Source organism: Diabrotica virgifera, chromosome 9 (genome assembly GCF_917563875.1).
Source record: "Diabrotica virgifera virgifera chromosome 9, PGI_DIABVI_V3a".
Lineage (NCBI taxonomy): Eukaryota > Metazoa > Arthropoda > Insecta > Coleoptera > Chrysomelidae > Diabrotica > Diabrotica virgifera.
The window spans coordinates 58,619,852-58,644,854 of NC_065451.1; the positions used below are offsets into that span (position 1 = coordinate 58,619,852).

At 32.5% G+C, this 25,003-nt stretch overlaps 2 protein-coding genes across 4 annotated transcripts in view; one reads left to right on the plus strand and one right to left on the minus strand.

The window, feature by feature from the left end:
• LOC114339168 (dynein axonemal heavy chain 1-like) overlaps positions 1-25,003 on the plus strand; it is a 1,269,803-nt gene that overhangs the window by 536,954 nt on the left and 707,846 nt on the right. The gene's annotated exons all lie outside the window — the stretch shown is intronic.
• LOC114339171 (uncharacterized) overlaps positions 1-25,003 on the minus strand; it is a 98,226-nt gene that overhangs the window by 23,766 nt on the left and 49,457 nt on the right. Inside the window, exon 5 of the mRNA XM_050661253.1 lies at positions 11,089-11,156. Coding sequence (XP_050517210.1) covers positions 11,089-11,156 — 68 coding nt within the window. The remainder of the gene's footprint in view (positions 1-11,088; positions 11,157-25,003) is intronic.

Below are 25,003 nucleotides of genomic sequence, written 5' to 3' on the forward strand. Positions count from 1 at the left end.
CCTAGCCATGTTTGAACTTGATAATATACTCGATACAAATGTTGAAAAGCAGATGCTGATGTTGGAGGAAGACATGATGGTTGTACTTGTTTCTTGTTTCGCGTATTTTTTACAAAAGTTAAGTATCGGTATTTATCAAGACAAATAATTTTTTTGGAGCTCCATAAACCGCAAGAAGAAAGCGAATTCCTTCCGTAATTATTGTTTGCGGTGTAGAATCAAGTTCTGTAAAATCTTTACAGCAGTCAGTCAAATCTTTTTTTTTTTTCGAATAATTTAAGTACTTAAGTTTTGCCCCTTCTGTACATTGCGGACCTAGTGTCGCAGCCGGTTATCGCATGTAAAAATAAAATGTACTTTTGGCATTTGGGATAAGCCGATAAACTATTCGAAGAATATATCTCTGTTCGCTGTTCAGCCCTTCCAGGTTTCAGAAAATAAATAACTTTATCTACTGTAGTCCTTGCAGTAATCAGTACCAACAAATCAACATCTTCACCAACTACAGTTGTTGTGTTTGTTGCCTTAAATTTTGCAATTGCTGTCTCAATTATAAGGACATCTGCCTCATTTTTAGCTTGTTTCACTTCAATATTCAATATGTAAAAGTTTATTGCAAATAAAGCAAAACTGAGACATTTTTAAAACTATAAAATTGTACAAATAACGGTAACATAACGGTACTAAATGGTACACGCTTGTAATAAGTACTTATATTCACTTGAACTGAACCTTTAGCACTAAAAGAAACAGATAATATTATGAACCAGACCTACGGACAATACTGTAGCCATTGCCTATAATAGACAATCTGTTCTTTTTTAAACAATGGTATAGCCAAATGTTTTTCAAGGCCACGTGGATAGAGGAAATTCAGTTTGGGACTGATTACCTTTTGAAGAAATATTTTCAGAATAGTATAATATACTACATAAAAGAGACACAAATAGGCATTTATACTTGTCTTAAGGGCCACATATGTATATATGTAGCTTATATGTGCATATAATGTATAAAGTAACTTTTAAAATCGCGATATCTCAGGAATGGTAACTCTTAGGAAAAAAATTGTAAGGACAATTTTTGTAGAGAATGTTAAAATCTACAACTTTGGTTTGAGGTTTTTTTTGATAAAACTTACCGTTTTCGAAAAAAAAATCCAAAAAATCTCAAATTTTGACCTTTGACCCCGAATAACTTTTGACGCACACATGGGATCGATGGGGACTTTTTAAACTTTATTTGTTATGGTATACCCTAGCTCTCTACCAAAATTTGGCTCTCCGGCAATTTTTGTTATTTGCCAAGCATTTTGATGTCTAAGTTGACCGGATTATAATATCTGCCTTTTACAATTTATAAGGAAAAGAGACGACGAATAAAGGAGAAGAAAGGGACTGCAAAGTGCAGTGACGTTCCATCTATTCGTCTAGAAAAAATTATAACCAAAGTTGATTCCGGGTAGGTACTCAAAATATGAGTAAAATGAAAAATTAAAAAAAAAAACTAAAAACAGCTTAAGTTTCATTTCAGTTCAAATATGATCCACCATTCCTATACATCCGTTTCCGTCTCTCTAGACCTCTTCAGTAGGGCTACGTGAATACTTCTGAATGTAAAAGTCTAATAAGTCAGGAAATAAAATTCCAAATTATTTATCATGAAACAGGCTCGAAGAATCACAATCTAAATATCGCAAAAGTCCGTCTCTGTCGTTATAGATAGAAGTAAGACGAAATGTACTTCCCAACGCGTTCTCTTAGGCCACCCACCAGAAAGCGGAAAGATTAATATTTTAAGAAATTCTAGACGCCCAAGCTGATAATTTAGCTATTGCAGGCAGTAAAACCACAAAGAGACTTTAGAGCTCGGAGACAGCTTTCCTAAAAGTATTTACTTTGCGCAGGATATGCCTCATAAAAAGAAGAATAGGAAAGATTGCTAAATGTTTGAGTGATAGAAATCTAGGAATTCCATAAAATTACAACGCAGTAACTTTCCTGGGAATCCTTAAACGGTTACAAAAAGGACACTCGTGGTGATTGGCCGAAAAAGAAACGTATGATCATAATAAGGCTGGTCTAAACATTATTTTCCAGCTATGTGATTGGTACGAAAATTTCGGAATGATGATTATTGGTTAAATTAGGTGATAGCTATGAAAAAGGGAGGTGAATATAGAGAGCAGAGAGGAATCTTGTCCGAGATTAGGACAAGAAGAAATCAATTAAGTTCTAGCGGTCATGCAGTGAAGACCTGCATTTTTTCTTGTCTGTGCCTAAATAGGCAAAATGGAATCTTAAAGATTCTGTCGTGAAAATCGCAAGTGCGATATGTTGTCTTAAATACCATACCGGTATATTCTCTGTGTTGTGTCCGGTACGATAAAAAAGGTCATGGTCACTCGTTGTGAATAGTCGTGTATATGAGTGCTCCCGAAATTTTTAAAATAAGTAGTAATTCATTTCAGTAATAAAGTTCTCATCTTTGTTGAGTGGTGACAACTGATGTTGCAGTACTTAGTGAAGGTCCAAGTAAGTTAGAAATATACTAATTAATAGAGAAATTTGAGCAATTACAGTAATACAGTGTATTGGTGAATATTAAATTAATAACTGCTAAAAGGATCCATACACGTATAATGGCAACAAAAACTAGAAGCGGAATCTTATCAAGTGGTGCTTCTTTGGACGAAAACAGTTTAGAAGTCATAATATCAAAAGTATGTCAAAAGTTTATGACAAAACTGGACCAGAATTTAGATAATTTGGAGAAAAAATTTGATGCAGTTCAGGATACACTTATGCCTGGTTGCACCAACAGATCTTAAGTTCCAGATTAGCTAAGCTCTACTTATAAATAGGGCCTTCTTGAGTATCACTTACGTTGCACCATAATTTTAGATTCTTACCTTATTATCAATTATATCTATTATTATATTATGGTATTCTTATTGTAATATATTATAATTATATTATATTAATTCTTATGATATTCTCGACTTAAGTTTAAGATCTGTTGGTGCAACCGGGCATTAATGATGTATCACAACAAATATTAAATATGAAAACAAACATAGAAACACACACAACAGAAATTAGCAACATAGCAAAAACAATTGATGACATAGAGGCACTTCAAAAGAAAAGGACCCTGCGTTTTGATGGCATTAATGAAACTAATAATGAAAATTTGATGTCCGTTGTCATAAATATTATAAACAACACATTGAAAATAAAATGCAATTCCAGCGAAATTTCTAATTTATACAGACAAGGTAAATTAAACTTGCAAACTAATAAATCGAGAACAGTGGTGGTAGACTTTAGTTCTTATTTGAAGAAAAAGGAAATTCTAAGTGCTAGAAGACAATTAAGAGAAACAAAAATATTTGTGAATGAAGATCTAACGAAACATAGGTATTCATTATTGAAGAAGGCAAGGAGTAAGTTCGGGAAGACTCAGGCATGGAGTTACGATGGTAGAGTATTTATAAAGAAGAATGATGAAATTAAAGTGATTACTTGCGAATCGGATCTTGACAATTAACGTGTGTGGGCTACTTTATACTCAAAGTTTCTGTAATGTGTATATTAGTGACTGATAAGTTTTTGTTGATAGTAATTTAGATATATTAAATTGGAACTTAAATTCGTTGATTTTGGTTTGTAGTGTATAAGAGGATAAAAATATTGATGTTGTTAATGAGTTACTTATAGAAAAACTGGATGTTTTAAATTATTTCAATTATTGTTTTAAGTTATTTGGTTTGTCAAAAATTTTTGAAAAGAATTTACTACGGTATAGTAGAAATAAAATAGGTGTAAAAAAATATATATTAAATAATAAATATAATATGATTAGGATTTGATATCAGGGGACAACTCAATTCATGACAGGGATTCACATAAACTTTCAGAATTGTAGGGGACTGAACACGAAAACTGCGGAATTCTATAAAAATTGCTTGGAAGGTAATTATGATGTAGTAGTAGCTGTAGAAACATGGCTTCGGGAGGATATGGTTGATGGAGAACTAATTGATATAAATGTATTTAACTTATTGAGATCTGACAGAAACCAGGAGATTTCTGGCAAAACTAAGGGAGGAGGAGTATTAATGGTAATAAAAAAGGAGCATAAGATTTTAAAAGTAACACAACATTGTTCATCTTTTGAAATTTTGGTTGCGGATTTAAAAATTAATAACAAATTAAGTATACAATTAATTGGAGTGTATATTCCACCAGATTGTAAATTACATGACTATGCGAATTGCTTCGAATTGTTACAAACACATATTACTGATATTAATAACACGTTTATTTTTGGCGACTTCAATATTGCAGAAATTAAAGGAACCGAAAATCTAGATTTTACTAATGGAAGTGCTAAGTTTAAAAGTATGATTGAGTTTTTAAATTTTAATTCATTTTTGCTTTATAACAATGTAAAAAACTGGCAGGGCAAAACTTTAGATCAAGTAGTAGCATCTGCAGATAATATAAATAGTTGTAAGGTATGTCAAGAGCAGTTACCGTTAGTAAAGGAAGATAGATTACATCCATCTCTGGAAATTCAACTTTCATTTACAGTATCAAGTTTTAGACAAACAGATAAGTTAGTTGGTAATAGATTTAATTTTAAAAAAGCAAATTTTGATTTGATGTGTTATTTGATGAGAAATATGACGTGGGAAGCTGTAACAGAGGAAATAGAGGTAGATAAAGCTCTAGATATCTTTTACTCAAAAGTACTTAATATATTTGAAGAATCTGTACCACAATATAATATTTACAAGAATTATTCTAATTTTCCGAAATGGTTTACGCCTGATATCAAAAAGTTGCTCAAACAAAAAAATAATTTTAGAAAGTTAAAACATGTTTCAATTTATTTTAACAATCAATTTATAGAGACCAGAAAAAAACTGAAATCATTAATTAACATAGAGCACAGGAAATATATACGGCAAATTGAGGAAAATATAGAAAATGAGTTTAACAATTTCTGGAATTTCATTAATAATAAGAATTCTAAGTCTAATCAAACAGAAATATTTTATTTTGGGGGTAAAGAAATAAATCAGAGTGATACTGCTAATGAGTTTGCGAAATATTTTGAATCTGTTTATTCTACCGACATTTCTAGCTATAACACTAATTTTACAAATATTATTAGTAATAACAATGTTTTGAATTTACCATCAATAACAAGCGTAGATTATGATAATGCAGTCAAAAAGCTGAAACCAAAGAAAGCTGCCGGTATAGATGGCATCCCCCCGTATATTTTAAAGGCATGCCAAGAGTGGTTAAAGTTAGCATTATTACATATTTTTAATCTAATAATAACTTATTCAAAATTTCCAGAAAAATGGAAACTATCTTCAATTACCCCAATATTTAAGGCGGGTAACAAAAGAGATATTGAAAATTATAGAGGAGTCGCTATTATGTGTGCTCCATCAAAAATTTTCGAACAAATATTGCATGCTCATGTATATAATCACGTCAAAAATAGTATTAATGATCATCAACATGGTTTTATGTCGGGTCGCTCGATAAACACAAGTTTTATTTCATTCACCGAGTCTGCAAACAATGCGTTAGAAAAACAATTGCAATTGGATGTAGTGTATACGGATTTCGAAAAAGCCTTTGATAAAGTAAAACACGATGTTCTTTTAAGAAAGTTATGTAATTTTGGCTTATCTGATAATCTAATAAAGTTATTTAAAAGTTATTTGCAGAATAGGAGTTTTGTTGTAAAACACAATGGAAATACTTCTGGTAAATTTAAGGCTAACTCGGGAGTACCACAAGGGTCTAATCTTGGACCACTTTTGTTCTTAATGTTTATAAATGATTTAGCAAACGTCATCCAGTATTCAGATTATTTATTATTTGCAGATGATTTTAAGTTATTCAAAATAATTCAAACTGTTAGGGATTGCGTAATGATTCAAAGGGATATTGAGAACATTTTATTATGGGGTGACAATAATAAGATCAAATTCAATATAAATAAGTGCTACGTTATGTCTATTACCCGTAAAAGAGAACCAATAGTATTTGATTATTTAATAGGACTGAATGTTTTAAAAAGAACCAGTGAGGTCAAGGATTTGGGTTTGATTTATAATAATCAACTGTCATTTGCTACACATATTGGTAAAGCTGCAAAACGAGCGAACCGTATGCTGGGTTTTATATGTCGACAAACTTGCGATTTTACTAGTATTAAGGGTATAAAAATATTATATAATACTTTAGTTAGACCAATATTAGAATTTGGTTCCATTATTTGGGGACAACAACCTCAAGTACATTTAGAGGCACTAGAAAAATTCAGAATAAGTTTCTTCGTTATTTGTATTTCAAAAAACATCATCGATGGCCTGATTATGGAACCATAAGATCAACCATGCTAAAGGAAGAATTTGAAGTTTTGTCTTTGACTAGTAGGCGCAAATTTGTAATGGCAATGATTTTATATAAAATAATTAATAATATTTCAGATACAATTGATTTACGAATGCGGATACCATTTAATGTTCCTCGAAAAGCAACGAGATATCAGTTGTTGTTTGGAAAAATAAGAACATCTGTTTGCTCTCCTCTAGAGGCCATGTTGAAACTAGCGAACAATATAAATTTAGTAAAAAACATTGATTTTACAATGTCAGTTGGTTGCTATAGACATATAGTGCAAGAGCACTTTAAACTAGTAGATGGATAATAGATATCATTAGTCTAGCTGTTTTTGTGTTAAAGTCTTCTATATCTGCCTATCAATAGTTGTGCTAATGACTGTATATATTAGTTATATTTGTTATATAAAGTTTATGATTATAACTGTCCATGTAAAAAGGTTTTAGGACCTGTTTGGATTTTTATAAATAAATAAAAGAATAGTTTTCTTAGTACGGCGTGTAATATGTTTCGTTCAAACAGAACTTAGTTCAACATTTGCGGATAAGACTTCCGTTTAATATGTCTCATATAAACCGCACTTAATTCAATCTTCGTGGAACGCAGTTCCATTTTTTTTAAAGACAATGGTCTAAATAAAATATGTTTAATTATCAAGTCAGTGAGAAGTATCACTAATAATCATGAATGCAGTTATTTTCTTTTCATAAAACAAAAAGAACTATGGAATTTTTATTTTTCGTATAATATAATAACAACTATGTAACAGTACTTTAACTCTAAAAATGAAAGTGAAAAGTGAAAGTGATTTCGTCGTACCCACAACTCTGGCGAGCTAACCGATTCCAGCAATTCAACAACAACGGATCATCACCAGGTATTTTGCAATAAACTGTTTCGTTCCTTTTTCTTTTTTTTTTGAACTTTTAAGATGAAACGCGAAAGACTTATTTTTTTTTTTTATTTTTCTAATCAACTCAGTTTAATGACAATTTTCTATCTAAATAAATGGTAACTATGTTAAAACTTATTTCGTCTTTTTCTGTTCGCACAATCCATCTATGTATCCTTATTGTATTAGGAAACGCAGCCTACCACAGACAACAAGGGTAAGTACCATTAGTAGTCAAAGGGATACCATTTTTTTCGTAACATTTTTGTAATTTTTATATAGATAAATAGCAATAGATTCTGATCTATTAATGGCGCCCAAAAAATTAATAATTTCTTTTCTTTAGCTTAAATATTGTTGTATGAACTCACACCCTAAAATCTCTTGATGATTAGAGCCGCCGGTGCGATTTTAAATTATGTAGCACGAATTTTTTTCAAGTTTATGTACATCACATGTTTATCTAATTTGTCGTGCATCAATCATCTGAGCTGTTTAAGTTGGAAAAATAAAGCATAACAGATTGGAGAAATACTCGACAAGGGAAATCTAAATTGCTTTTCACGTCCTGTCATTCACCGTGATAATAATTTTAGCGAACTATTTCCTTTAGCCTTTAATATCCACCAAAGGTGAATAAAGTATAAACTAAAAGAAAAGAAAAGATGGTTCAGAAATGATTACAGTACCGAGCCTCTACTATGTGCTTATACGTATTTCGGAATAACCGTTTCCTCATCGGAGCACCTGGGTAGAGGCACTGAACTGAAATCAAATCCTTTTATCCTTTCCGGGTAATTATCAAAATAATTACCTACCAAAGATGCTACTAGCACCATCTATGGAACAAAAGTCTAATAAATCAGGAAATAAAATTCGAAATTATTTATCCTCTGACCTTTTTAAGTTGGAAAAATAAAGCATAACAGAGTGGCGAAATACTCGACAAGGGAAATCTAAATTGCATTTCACGTCCTGTCATTCACCATGATAATAATTTTAGCGAACTATTTTCTTCAATATCCACCAAAGGTGAATAAAGTATAAACTAAAAGAAAATCGGAGCACCTGGGTAGAGGCACTGAACTGAAATCAAATCCTCTCATCCTTTCCGGGTAATTATCAAAATAATTACCAAAAATGCTACTAGCACCATCTATGAAACAGAAGTCTAATATTAGACTTTTGTTTCATAGATGGTGCTAGTAGCATCTTTGGTAATTATTTTGATAATTACCCGGAAAGGATGAGAGGATTTGATTTCAGTTCAGTGCCTCTACCCAGGTGCTCCGATGAGGAAACGGTTATTTCGAAATACGCATAAGCACATCCCAAGAAGCAATTGGACGTAATATTACGACGTCTTAACGTTGGATTAATTGCCCCAACGTTAATACGCGACGTTGCGACGACGGTCAGAAAACCCCTATTTGCACCTAAGTGGGGAATAGAAATACGGGTTGCCTCGACGTCCCCCTCTCGACTTTCAGCTCGAGATATTTTATCGTCAAATTACGTTCGTTTTTGGGACTTTGGTCTTGTAAAGTAATAGTATAATATTCTCTACCACAGAAGTACGGCCGACACACTTAATTTTTATCAAATAAGTTAATAATCTTGGAGGATATTAAATCATCAGAAACTAAGATTCATGACGGCCTGTTGATACTTATTTAAGTAGGTTACTACTCTATTCAGAATATAACCTAAGTGACTTGTATAATTATTTTATTAATCATCTGCCTCATTGCATAATACGGTCGAAAATTTACAAACGCAAGGAAGTGTACTGTTAAACTAGGTATAAAAATTGCTAAAAACTGAAAGCGCCTCAGAAATTTACAGATTAAATCGAACAAAACGGTAAAAATAGAAATAACCATCGTAAAAAAAACATATTATTATGTCTAAAATTGCCAGACATTATGTTTCAAAAAATGGCTGAACCATGGCGATCTTTCATTACTGGCGGATTTGACTCGCGACCTAAATTGCACTACATTTTAACTGATTTGGACAAGGACACCCCCTGCCGACCTTTAGTATAACCTATTTTTACGTTGCACACCTCGAATTTACCTATTGGTATACCTAATACGTCCTAAAGTAAGTGCAAACAACCTGGTCTTGACGACAGACTCCCGACGACCGGTCGTCGTCGTGAACACGCCTTAATCTGGTGGTAGATGCTTGTGTATGTACATCAGGCAGCTTAAACCAAAGGGTTTTATGAATACTTAATCTACTTATAGTTGGTTATTTTTATTTGTTGCATATGTTTACCTCATGAAAATCTTTAGTCCCATTTTGAGTAATTAGCTGTTCAGGTTCTGTATGTGCCATTTTCAAAAGTTTAGCCTTTTGTCTGTAAAAGGATGTTGAATGTCTAAAAGCTTTTGATTTCTTTTTTCCATGCATTTCCCCTTCATTTTGAGACATCCTTTTTCTCAAATAACAACTATATATATTTTTAACTATATAGGTTTTTCATTCAATAAATTGTTATTGTTAATATACTGTTTATAGAAAAACTAGAAAAACCAAGTGTAAAAAAGTAAGGTTATGTTATGCAATGTAATATCTGTCATATTATAGTCATACAAGTCAAGTCAGATAGGCCCTAATCAGCGAATTTTTACGTCGTTTTGTAGTTGGAAACTAAACAACCAATTGTCGAAAATTTACTTTACGACGTTGAATAGTCGTCGACGTTTTTTAGTAAATTACAGGTATCTTATAAAAAAACTTTGACGTCAGGTTAACGTAAATAACTTTACTTAAGTACTACGTTGGTATTACCTACGTTGTATTGTCGTTCTCACCTTCCCGCAAGTACACGCAGCAATCTACAATATACCTACTGAGAAAACACCCGACGTCTCCTGAACGTTGGGTTCGATACTAATAAATACTCTGTACCTAATCCCCGACGTTGAGCAGTCGTTAAATGTCTTCCAGTAAATTACATTGTAGTATAGAGGTTATACCCGACGTCAGCTTAACGTTAAACCTTAACCTAATAATTAACGTTGGTATGCTCAACGTTGGATTGTCGTTGTCGTCTTCCCGAAAAATACGTCTACCATACTCGATATAACACCAACGTCCTGTGAAGGTTGGCATCTATCCTAAAAAATACGTTGTAATTCCCGACGTTGAGTAGTCGTTGCTGTATGCCACTTAATTGCACTTATACTACAGATAGGTTAAGAGCGACGTCAGCTTAACGTCAAACCTTATCCTAATAATTGACGTCGTTATTCCCGATGTCGGTTGGTCATCAGATTATATGACTTATTAGCAGCAACGTTGGTCCATAGGAAAAACAGACGTTGTCCTTGGTTAAGGCTTATTGTGAACCAATTTTGTCCTTAAATTTAACGTCCCATTAAGACAAAATTGGTTGCAGGTCGTAAAATTGCTACTTGGGATAGTAGAGGCTTTGTACGATAATCAAATCTAAACCATCTCTTCTTTTCTTTTACTTCTGAATGTCGCTACCTCTAGAGTATTCGATATGCAGAATTATTTTTGAAATTCAGGTTTCAGGTGTTCATGTAGCTCTATTTAAGAGGTCTAGAGAGACCGAAACGGACGTATAGGAATGGTGGATCATCTCTGCACTGCGATGAAACGTAAGCTGTTTTTAATAGAAAAAGGTTATTGATATCAGAAAATAATTTAACAGAACATAATTTATTAATTCTGCGGAGTTTGCCGGGTTAGCTAGTTTTATTAATAAAAATGACATCAAAAACTTACTTTAGGACTTCTGTTGTAATTGCATTGAATCATTCCGAAGATCTTATCAGCAAAGGACATCTTGTTTTCTGAAAATTAATAATTATCTTTAGTAAACATTTGTAATATATAGGTAATCGTGTGATATGGTGGCAACGTTGATATAGAAGAGTAAGGATGTGTTATAGTTTATGTCTGTAATAATCTCGATTTACGGGACTTACGACAGAAAATATTTATTCCACCTACCTCTTCCGAAAGTATACTTTTCCGGACCTGATTGTAGGGAGGAAAGTTGTACTTTTCCTCCCTAGGGAGGAAAATATTTTTCCTCCCTAGGGAGGAAAAGTAAAAGTGACGTCATGGTATTTCATTCATGAAATATAACTTATTGACGCCCTGTACAATATCTATTTTCTATTACGTAAGTATCTATACATTTTAACGTTTATTTCAAAACACTCTGTATTTTGCAGAATGGTAAAAAACAGTAAATTGTTATTCTGATTTAACAATGTTTACATTAATAATTTGACTTATATTTGACAGTTGACAGTTATATTGTACCTACTTGTTAGTTTTAGTTCTAATAAATTTTGTTGGTTAGTTACATAAATAAATTAAGTAAAAATGACTTGTTATTTGAGGAAGGTGGAAAAACCATATGTATAACATGGGAGTAAAGTGCCTTTTCCTCCCTTGAATGATTACTGCCCTCCGCTACGCGTCGGGCAGTAAACTTCATTCTCGGGAGGAAAGGTAGCACTTTCCTCCCTTGTTATACAAATAGCTATTTCAAAAACTTTCGAACAGTACATAAACTTAGCAGACTGTACAAGTGTAGTGATAAAAATATCTCTTTTAAATGAATTTAGTGAGTGATTAATACATAATCGTCAACAGTGAAAAACTGGTGTAAATATATATATACAATAGCACTAAAGGCCTTAGAGGCCCATGGCTTGAAAAGTTTGTTTTTTTTTCTTTCTTTATTTTCACGTATCTTTATGTGCTGAGCTCTTCTCTGGCTTGATATGTGATTTTCCTCCATTCCTTCCTGTCACTCATTTTTCTTTTTTGGCCCTCTAGCCCCATTCTTTCCAAATCTTTTTCGACGTCTTGCTTCCATCTATTTTTCGGCCTTCCTCTTCTCTTTCTTGAAGTTATAGTGTAGTTTAGTACCTTCTTTGGAGTCCTCGTGTTTGGCATCCTTTCAATGTGACCGCGCCATCTAAGTCTCTGAGCCTTTATCACTCCTATTATATTAGGTTGGTTGTATAATTGTTTTAACTCATCATTTGATCTTCTTATCCATAAACCGTCCCTTATTTTTCCTCCATATATCTTCCTTAGTATTTTCCTTTCCCAGATCTCCAGTAAATTTTGTTCATTTTTTGTCATTGTCCATGTCTCACTGCAGTATGTTACTATTGGCTGTATAGTTGTTTTGTATAGCTGTACTTTTGCCCTTCTTGATAGAAACTTGCTTTTCAACATTACATTAAGCGCATGTACACTTCTATTGCCTGCCATTATTCTAGCTTGTATTTCTTCTTTAATGATAGGTTTACGTGATATTATTGCCCCTAGGTATGTAAATCTTTCTACCATTTCGAATTCGTATGATGTTCCTTCTTCTACTTCTACTTTAAACTTTTGACCATTCCTAAACTGACCATCTGTCCACTCCATACATTTTGTTTTAGTTGAATTTATATATAGTCCCATTTTCTTCGCTGCTTTTACTATTCTCTGTACCATCTCCTGTAGCTCTTTTTTTCCTCTTGCCAGTAACACCACATCATCCGCAAACGCCAAAACTTGGTGTCTTCTTTGATATATGAGTCCTTCTCTATTGATTTTTGCTTCTCGCATTATTTTTTCTAGGCATAAGTTGAAGAGTAAAGATGACAGAGGATCGCCCTGTCTTAATCCTTCGTTTACTATAAATTTTTCTGATGATTGATTGTTTATTTTGACTCTGTTTTCTGTATTCTCCAGAGTGAGATGTATCATGTTACGTAGCTTTCTGCTAACTCCCAATTCCTCAAGCGCCTCTTTTAATTTCTTCCTCTTTATTCTATCGTATGCTTGTTGGAAGTCGATGAATAGTGCTATCGTTGGTAGGTTGTGTTCATAGCTTTCTGCTTGTAATTCTCTGATTACGAATACTTGGTCCGTTGTGCTTCTCCCTCTTCTAAATCCGCACTGATATTCGCCTATTATATTTTCAGCTTCTTTTTCAAGTTTGTCTTTTATTGATTTTCCTAGGATTTTGTATACGGTATTTAGTAAAGCTATTCCTCTGTAATTACTGCATTCTGTTTTGTCGCCTTTTTTATGTAATGGGCAGATAATTGCTTCCTTCCAGTCCTCTGGTAATCGTTCTTTTAACCATATATCTTTTATGATTTTGTGTATCCAATCATTCAGCAATTTTCCACCATATTTCATCATCTCTGCTGTTATGTTATCGCTTCCAGGGCATTTGTTGTTTTTAAGATTTCTAATTATTTCCTCGATTTGTTCTTTGCTCGGTGGATTATCTCGGTGTAAATATACCTGAGTAATTAAACTAATTAGGGACAGCTGATGGCAGCGATTATTGAAGACGGGTCAGGGTAAAATAATTTGCGACGTTGCGGGATTTCAAATAAAGTTGTCCAATTCGGAAATCGAAGTAAAAATAAAGTGGTGATTGTAGTCTTGATAGTGATTGGAGATCTGACGGGTTGACCGGTCAATAATCACTTGCGCGGGACTGCAAATACTACAAGAGAAATATAGAGAAATACTACTATAGAACTGCGACCTTTGGTCTTGAAGGTTTAGCACGAAGAAAAAAAGGTTGTGACAGTGAATATGATGCGGATACCAGTCAAAAGAAAAGGCGGAGGAGTGAAGGGGCAGAAAAATTGAAGGAAGGTAAAATGTATCGAATACTAGAAATGTTCGCAAAACTAACCACTGATATTCAGGAAATGAAAGAGGAACAGAAGCAGTATAGACAGGAGATTAAGGAACTAAGGGAAGAAAACGATAATATAAAAAAGGAAAATAAGGACCTGAAGCAAAAAATGGACAAAATGGAGGAGAGGATGGATAAAATGAAAAAAGAGAAGAAAAATAATGTAATCATGCAACGAATGGACATCAATACATACGATCAGAATATATTAAAGACAATCATAGAGGATGTCTGCGCTAAAGCATGGCAAGTGAAAATAAATATTAAGGAAGCAACAAAGTTACGAAATAAAACCTGTCTGGTGGAACTAAAGAACGCAACTGATGAAGAAAAGATAATGGTAAATAAAAACAAATTGCAAAAGCTTGGCCAGGAAAAGATATACATTAATGAGGATATGAATAAAATAGAAAGGGAAATACAAGGAAATACAAAGAATAAGAAAACGAGCAAAGGAAGAAAAATAAGAAGGAAAGAATGTAAAAATTGGTTTCCAGAAACTGACAGTAAACGACGAAGTCTGGAAGTGCAACGCCAAGGATAACCGCTTTGAGGTGCAGCAAAGTTCAAAAAACTAAAAGTGGTATGTAACAGGGAAACGACCGAGGCAACGGTTAAGGCAAATGGGAAATATATAAGAAAAATCAACTTTGGAACTTGGAATGTAAGAGGGACGTATGGTGCAGGCAATCTGAAAGAACTATGTAGTAAGAGAATCAAGAAATATAAATTGGACTTGTTTGCAGTACAAGAAACGAAACAATTAGGAACCGAAATAGTGGATGTAGAGGGCACAACCTTTTTCAAAAGTGGTGGAAAAGACAGAACCAGAGGAACTGGTTTCATACTACAGGAAAACTTGAAATCAAGGGTAATAGCTTTTAAGCCTATATCTGACAGACTGTGTCCTTTAAGAATAAAAGGGGAAAGAAGAAATATAAGTATTATAAATGTGCATGCTCCCATAGAGATTAGGAAGATGTTAGAGGAAAATTCTTCAATCAAATTACGGAGGCATAAATACACAAGTGGGAAGGCCTACTTGGCCTGTTAAGCAAAATTAATAAAAATCGTTTGATAAAAGCGTATTATCAGATTTATTTTGCTTTCGATACAAGCACGAGTTTTTGAAGTTATACTTCTTTACGCGCGATATGAGGGTGAATTTTAATATGTTAAAACCTACGATCCGGGCGCATGCGCATTATAACTTTGTTCTGATTGGATATTCAAATGACATGTCAAAAATTATCCAATATGGCAGCTGTAGCGCAGCTGTGGTTTGGACGGTTGACGGTTTGGTTATGTATGGTTGTTGCGTTTTAAAATTTGTGGGAAGAGAAACAACAAAGGTTAGTTAATAGTTATACTGCCTTTTTAAATAGTTTTCATATTATATGTTTGAAGTTATACTTCAAAATGTTTTAATTTATGTATGTATCAGTCCAGAAAAGGTGTATAAAGAATATATTAGTGTTTTTAAATATATTTTTCTACAAACGTGTTAAAAATGCAATTTTTAGGACTCCATAGGAGCGTTAAAAATGCTACTTTAAGGCAGTAGTGCTTTAAAATTTTTAAGGCACTGCAGTTAAAAGTGAATTGTCAAATTGTGAAACGTCAAAATATTTATATTCCATTTATTAACATTAATATTAATAATACAACTTGCTCAATTTGAAAAAGGTGGTTTAAAGGTTTTTTATTATAATTTTGTGTCTTTGGATTTGTCTTCCTTGAGCGTAAAATAATAAAACATCTATTTTTATATTTCACTTGCCACCGTGATGTATAATTATGTATATCTGAAAGGTAAGTAGCATGCGGCTTGATGGCCTTGTTGGTAGAGCATTGGACCAGAGACCAAAAAATCGCGAAATTGCGTGTTCAAATCCCGGACGATTCATACTTTTTTCTTTTTTTTTTTTCAATATTTGGCATTAAGTTTTGGTTCATTTTTTGTATTGTAACTGTTAAGTAGGTATATTTATTTCGTTGAAATTATATTATAATAGAAGTATAACTTCTTACGTGCGTACAAAGTACACACACATTCTTTTTTTTTGTAAAAATGTCCTTCATGCAGCAAGAAAGTTAAAATAGACTCATCAAAATAATCTAGGGAACACATACATTCATAACTTTAAATCAATGTTAAGGCGAAATTACACGGTTCATCCAAATTGAATTCACTTTAGTTAAATGGAGCAGAAGTGAAAGCAATGCTATTTATACGGTATCTGGAAAGTGAACTGTTTAACACATATTTTTAGAAAAATGTCGTCTAATGAAGTCATGCATTTAGGAGTTGCATAAAAAATTATCTAAAAAGAAGCTAAAGGCGCGTTTTCACGGTACACTTTGGATGATCATCCCGGAAGAATCATCCAAACTGAAAAATAAATGAATCGTGTAAACTATTAATCATCGACAATGATCATCCAAAATGAATATTGAACGAAGTTGAACCGAGTTCTACTTTTGTTCACTTTAGGGGATGCATCGCGGATGAATCATCCAAAGTGAACCAAGTAAACATGCTTTTGTTGCTGTGATTCATCGGCAGTGACTAGTGAACGGCGGCAACAGGTCCATATGACTGTTTATTGTCGCGCTTAAAGTGCGTAGTTGTTGTGTTTGTACGTTGTGTTTTGTTCTTAGATGGTTTTTTAGCATGGCTTGATCTTCTGTAGACCATTTCTTTAACAAACACGTTGACGCCCCCATTTTGTAGCGTCGAATTATCGACGGCCTTACTCACCAACGTCGTTTTTTCTAATCTTCTGTTTTTCAAGTACATGTCTAAGTTCATTTAAAAGATATTCAGGATATAAGGATTATACCAATTCCAGCACGTACAACTTCAGTCGGCGCCATTTGTAAGCGAACAGACTAGTTCAATATTGGTGATCCATGTAAACGATAATTACTATCATCGTCGTAATCACTTTGGATGATTCATCCGGGATGATCATCCAAAGTGTACCGTGAAAACGGGCCTTAAGGAAATGCCGTCGGTAAATTTTAAATCTTATACATATCTTAAGGCCATCGGTACATAATTCGCAAATATTTTACGGCTATCCCTACTTTTTCTGTCTTTACACGGCAAATTACGTGTAGTAAAATTCACACTGGTATGGATATCTAAACATTACTAGAATGTCATTCTACTTGAAATGTCATCATTAACTTAAAGAGATGGCTTTTGAATGTTCTTGGATAACAGTTATTTGTATAATTGCAAATTATTAGTTCAGTTAATAAATGTGATAATTTTTTCAGTAACTATGTATTCAGTGATTGTAATAATTTATATGTACAACAAAGATTTAATACTCAATCGAGAAAAGAGGAAAAGAGGAAAAGTGTTAAAGTGATTTCTTAATAATATATTGTTACTATGGAACGCTTACAATTTTGAACATCTTTAACAACGAAATACTTGTATCACAGAATATATATTATCCTGATGTGTTCTCTGCTTGGATCTTCCACAAATAATACACAATAAATAACTTATTAAGTTCACGTCTTAAATCAATTATTTATCAAATACACTATATATCAATATTATTTAATAAACAACTCAAAATATTCCCGATGCCATGTCAAATATTTAAAATTGTCACTGATTGTCAATGTCTGACTGACAATATTCTATTCGACTGAGTGCGTTGTAAGACGAAGATAGATTTGGAAAATATTACCACGGACATTGTGTTCATTTTTTTCAAATCCTGAAAAAACCAATAAATATTTTTGAAAAATTTAAACGCAGAATGAAAGACTATATTATTACCAAGGGCCGAAAGTCCCTTAGAATAAATAAAAAGTTTATGTTGAATGAGATATTTGAAATTAAAAATCACACTAAATTTTCTCTTAGTTTTTTACCCCTGTAACTTATTGAAATAAACATTATAGAAGTGCTCTGGGACTTTCGGCCCTCGCTAATAACGTAATCTTTCATTCTGCGTTTAAATTTTTCAAAAATATTTATTAGTTTTCTCAGGATTCGAAAAAAATGAATCCCCATTTGAATAGCATTGCAGCCGAAAATACGTACCCATCCTCTTAAATTATAAACTTATTCAAATACGGCTAAACGGCTGTTTCTCTAAACTGGCTCGCACGACTGACTGTAAAAGTGAATCGTTCAATGTTCACTTATTGTATTTGCACGTTCATTTTTCGTTAACCCGCGTTGAAGGGTAAACGTGTAACGAAATTAAGAAAACTTCTGTTGGAGTGAAAGTAAAAAGAAAGATATACTCCAACAGAAGCAAGGAAAAAGGGAAGTAACTAGTGGGACAAAATGGGACAAGAATGAAGAGAGATTGGATGTAAAGAAGAGAGTGAAGTGGCTTCTACGTTGAGAAGCCGCAGTAGGAAAAAATAATACTTTCCAGTAGTATTGGTGGAGGAAAGTGGAAGGATGTAGAGACAGAGGCAAACTGAATAGAATTGGCTAGCAAGAGATGCAAGAGAACAACTTGACACTCAAGGCTGGATACGGCTCGTTTGCATGCCTGTCGAAGAACAGTAGCTTTTAGTAGATAGTAATGATGACTAAAAGATGAAATAATAAAATAAGAATAAGGTACTGAAAATGAATGAAGATGAATAATTGCTAAAGACGAACAAAATAAATAAAACTAACAAATCATGGGCGCCATGAAAATGATCTTCGATCATTCTCCCAGGTCACCTTACACTGCTGTCAAATATTAAATATATTAAATCTGTAATAGTGAACATAAGGAATAATAAAATGAATGATATACAAAATAAGTAAATATTTATTAAAAATAACTACTAGATTTTTGACAATCCCTGAGTTACACCAAGTGCATATCATGTGACTCTAAAATGACATAAGTTATACAAAGTTATATTTGAGATAACTACAATAATGTTATCTGTTACAAAATTACATAAGTACCTCTTGTTAAATGGTTATAGTACGCTTGCTATGTACGACTAAATTGAAACCGACAAAGATGAAAATAATACAAATAAATAGGCCCAAGCCTCACTAAGAGAAAATACAATAATGAATAAGCAAAGGTAAATATACAATGAATGAAAGAGAAATGTAGTTGAGATAAATACTGAAACGATGACCCAAATTAACCGAACAAATGGAATAAAGCGAATAACAATAAAATATTTGGGAAACAAGCAAATAATACAACCTAAATTTACATAATGACATGAAATCGACTAAATTACCAATAAAATATGAAACCTAATACCGTTTTGGCAAATATGCCGAGCTCAACATACGATACCGCAGGTTTATACATGAGTTTGGGAACTTAATACCATAATATATAAATATGTTATATAAATAGGTAAACTAAATCTGAAACAAAATTAATAAACAGTGCATTAAAATAAAACATATGAGATAAACACACAATAGTTACTAATTTCACCCACTGGTTATTCCCGAACAAACCCGAACGACTCCTAAATAGGTTGCTGGCGCATCCCCGGAAATGAGCACCAGGATGGAGCAAAACCCATGCCTCCTGTAGACCCAGGTGCAAAAACGAAGAGGAGCCGGAATGCCCCCAAAAACTTGTTTCCCCAAGTGACTGCTGCCAGTGACTTATGGTTGGAGATTGGCCTCTCGGTGTTTCGAGGTGGTTTTAAGTTTTCACATGGATGGCGTGTGATACGGTGATGTTATGCTAAAAACCCCATTGGTTTAATTCCTTCTTTCTTCCCAAACACTCCTAGATAAGTTTGGTGATCCATAATTCAAAACTCACACATTTTAACTAACACGAGGTCTAACCTCCAAATTTGATCCTCAAACGCCATCCATACTAACCAAATCCCCAACCACAAGTGAAAGCTCCCGCTCTGTATGTCCGTCACAAGGACGACCTCAGAACACGAAAGAATGTCGACCACCAGAGGGCCGCTGCCAATCCAACAACTCCAAAAGATAGTTTTAAATTGGTTTAATGGTGACGTATTGAAAATAAATAATTTTCTTAAAATATAAGAGAAAATAGTATTTCTAAATTGAGAATTATCAGAAAATTAGAGAAATTTAATTAAGCGGTCAAGAGAAAATAATTTTAAAAATACTTAAAGCGCTAAAAATGATGTTATAACGGGTGGACCAGAAGTGAAAATATTGAGCATGTTGAATTCTTTCAATGCGAATGAAAGACAACATTCAATGACATTGAATGATTCACTTTTAATTTTACATGGATCACTTTGGTTGCTTCAACCAAATTGAAAGGCAAAATACGCCAGTCAAGGAGAGTTAAGAACAGGATATTACCTCCGAATTTTATCCTACTGCATAGATTTTAATGAAATTTTGGGAATAGCCTCTACTTATCTCCTTATTCAAAGTCTACCCTATACCGATGTGTGCTTTTATCTTGGGGGTGGTTCCCATCCCTTCTCGGGGTGGAAAATTTTTTGGTCAAAATAACCACGGAATTGGCTAGAGAACCTAATTCTAAGCAAAAACTGTTGTCAGTTTCTTTTAAACTCATACAATTTAAGTTATTCGTGGTTGAAAATTGGCCATTTTCATTGAAATATAACACCTTTTTGAACGGGTTTTTTGTGAATACACACCTTAAAGACTATGCATCTATCTAACTAAAAAACTATATAAAACAGCTTATAAAAAACAAAGAGACTGGTTCCTTCATAAATCTTCTAGTTATAATACAAAATGAGATACGGTAGGTTAAAAGAGTTTGTTTTTTTGTGTATGCTCAAATCGGTGTATTCAACTTGAAATAACAGAGAAACGGTCGATTATTTATTTATTTATTTTATTTATCAACGAACAATCACCCAATTAAAAGGTGTAAAATGCTACTAATACCTTTTGTAGTGTTTGAAAAGACCTTTAAAATGAGCAATATTAATGTCGATTACATTCAAAATAATCAAAATATGCTGCAATAAATTGATGATTTTAAGAAAAAATGAGATGTATATGTATAACCCCTCCACCAGAATTTAGATGCATCGTTTTCCTTGTACAATACCTTTTATGATAGTGGTATTTCTATGTGCAAAAAGTTGGACGGGTTTAAAATGAACGGTTTTTGAAAAAAAAAACAAGATCAAATTATAGAGCGCATTTTTAAATTTTCTTAAAAACCTTCCTTTTTCTCCATATAATTTGAAAATTATAAGAAATACAGTAATGAAAAATAAAAACGAAACTTTTATCCAAAAAAAAACTACATTTTTGTACCCTACCTTTTTTTCGTATCTCTTTTTATTTTCGAGTTACGTGGAGGAAAAAGAAGATTTTTAAGAAAATTTAAAAATGCGCTCTATAACTTGATCTCATTTTTTTCAAAAACCATTCACGTTAAATCCGGCCAACTTTTTGAACATATAAATAACATTATAGTAAAATGTATTGTAGAAATAAAACGATGTATTTCAATTCTGGTGGATGAGGGGTAAAATATACTTCTCATTTTTTCTTAAAATACATTAGTCATCAACTCTTTTTGCAGCATATCTCGCTTAATTTGAATGTAATCAACATTTAACATTGCTCATTTTAAAGGCCTGTTTCAGCACTACAAAAAGGATTTGTAGCATTATACATCTAAAATCGACCGTTTCTCTGTTATTTCAAATTTAATACACCGATTTGAGCATGCACCAAAAAAACAAACTCTTTTCACCTGCCATATATCTTTATGTATTACAACTAGAAGATTTATGAAAGACTAAATCTCTTTGTTTTTTTATAAGCTACAAAAATGTTTTATAAAGTTTTTTTAGTTAGATGCATAGTATTTAAGGTATTCGCAAAAACCCGTCAGAAAAGGTGTCATTTTTCAATAAAAATAGTCAATTTTCAACCACAGATAACTCAAAAAATATTGATTTTTCAAAAAAAAATATATAGAACAGCTTTTGCTTATCATTAGATTCTCTAGCCACCTCCGTGTTTATTTTGACCAAAAATTTTTTCACGCCCTTGAAGGGGTGGGAACCACTCACAAGATAAGAGCGCCATAGTATATAGGGTAGACTTTGTTTCTTGAGCTATTCCCTACTTACTGTGAAAATATCAAGTAAATCGATATATAGTCTGGGCTGATTATCGGAGAATAGGCCATTTTTGGGAAAAGTTATTTACCAGCAATTTTATTGCTGGAATCGAATCTTATGATTGTATATATTAATAATATAGATATGCAAAGTCCGCAGATAGTGTGCTACTTTTTTTATAAACAAAATGGCGCCCGAAAATCGTGTTTTTTTCAATTTTTGCTCTATAACTCCAAAGATTTTAACTTTAGACCAAAAATACTCAAATAAAAATTCACCGCAATTAAATTCTGCATAGAGACGTGTTCTTTCCGATTTACTTAGACGAAAACTTTCCCCGAAAAAAGCGGGTTTTTCCAACAAAATCTTTAATTTTCAACTAAACTTTTAGATAAGTAGTTGTTAATCAGTAATTAAATAACTTGGTAACATGAAAGCCCTTTCCGTATATATTCTAATTCCAGAAGCCGATGGAAATTGAATAAACAGTTTAGCAACAATTCAAATGTTAATTAAAAATTTACGGTCGCTATAATAACGACAATAATTATGAAACATAAGAATAACTATGATTTTTTCATAAAAAGACACTATACCTATCTAATGTACTTTACAGAATTGAAATTGGACTATTTAAGCGGCCTCAGGAATATTTTAAAATTATAAACAATTTTTTGGCTTATAAACAAATAGAATATCTCCGGAAATATTAAACTAAATTAAATTGTGAAGACGGTATTCGAAAGACAGCGGCAGGACGCTTCTTCTAAAAGAAAATACGTTTAATTATGACCAGTGGTTCCTGAGATACAACCGGTCAAAATTGACCGAAATTTACGGCAAAGATATAAACAATAGGATCATAATTTTCAAACCATCACCTTTTTATTTTTGTCCTCTTTCTCCACACCAATTTTCATATGTTTAAAATCCTCATAACATATATTATTATAATAAAAACTATCGATAATACGTGTGAAAATTGACAAAAATAGCAAAATTCCAATCAAAAATTAGGTTGGAGAAAATGTAACCCTCAAAGCTCAAAATCGGTATACGTTAACAAAATGCATTTTCTCGGCTTCCCATGGAACAATTTCCTTCATTCTTTTTTGTTCCCTAATAACTCGAGTAGAGCCATCGAACTAACGCATTATTAAATGTCAATCTTGCTTTTGTTTTGTTATAAAAAATTAATTTATTTATTATAACACAATATTTTAATTGGTTTAAATAAAAATTGTTTAAATAAGTATACAGCTTTCAAATGAGAATATTTATGTTTTTAACTTTAAAAGGTACACTTGTAGTAAGTTTATCTAAAAAAAGCCTACAACTGGAAAAAATACGTAATTTTCTGTTCTTATAAATAAATTAATCTATTATAACAAAACAAAAGAAAGTTTGACATTTAATAATGCATTAGTTCGATGGCTCTGCTCGAGTTATTAGGGAGCAAAAGAAGAATGAAGGAAATTGCTCCATGGGAAGTCGAGAAAATGTATTTTGTTAACGTATACCGATTTTGAACTTTGAGGGTTACATTTTCTCCAACCTAATTTTTGATTGGAATTTTGCTATTTTTGGCAATTTTCACACGTATTATCGATAGTTTTTATTATAATAATATATGTTATGAGGATTTTAAAGATATGAAAATTGGTGTGGAGAAAGAGGACAAAAATAAAAAGGTGATGGTTTAAAAATTATGATCCTGTTATTTATATCTTTGCCGTAAATTCCGGTCAACTTTGACCGGTTGTATCTCAGGAACCACTCGTCATAATTAAACGTTTTTTCTTTTAAAAGAAGCGTCCTGCCGCTGTCTTTCGAATACTGTTTTCACAATTTAATTTAGTTTAATATTTCCCGAGATATTCTATTTGTTTATAAACCAAAAAATTGTTTATAATTTTAAAATATTCCTGAGGCCGCTTAAATAGTCCAATTTCAATTCTGTAAAGTACATTAGATAGGTATAGTGTCTTTTTATGAAAAAATCATAGCTATTCTTATGCATCATAATTATTCTCGTTGTTATATCGGCCGTAAATTTTTAATTAACATTTTAATTGTTGATATACTGTTCATTTAATTTCCATAAACTTCTGGAATTATAATATACGGAAAGGGCTTTTACGTTACCAATTATTGATTAACAACTACTTATCTAAAAGTTTAGTTGGAAATTAAAGATGTTGTTGGAAAAACCCGCTTTTTTCGGGGAAAGTTTTCGTCGAAGTAAATCGGAGAAAACACGTCTCTATGCAGGATTTAATTGCGGTGAATTTTTATTTGGGTGTTTTTGGTCTAAAGTTAAAATCTTTGGAGTTATAGAGCAAAAATTGAAAAAAACACGATTTTCGGGCGCCATTTTGTTTATAAAAAAAGTAGCACACTATCTGCGGACTTTGCATATCTATATTATTAATACATACAATAATAAGATTCGATTCCAGCAATAAAATTGCTGGTAAATAACTTTTCCTTGTATTTTGCTAATTAGCCCAGAGTAATAGTAGGATGGAATTCGGAGCCAAATACGCTCATTGACTGCCCTAAAAGTGAACCTTGTAATTTCGCCTTTAGCTGCAAATAAAAAAACAAATTTATGTTTTTAATCTTTTTTATTGTTTTGGCGATTATTGTACCAACTTGAACAGTGCTAATAAGAATGGCTATAAAGATTTTTTCAAAACTTCAATATGCGTTTTCTGTCTATAAGGTAAAAGTGATCTTTCTTTATTGGTACTTGATTTTCGATGTCTCTGTGGATTTTAATTTAGTTTTGCAATTGGTAGTAATGGAGAGACATCATTTAATCGTGAAACGCTGTGATGTGCTATCGGAAAGATTCAAGCTGCCAGAAATCCATCCCATTTTGTTTAAAATGTACACAAATGT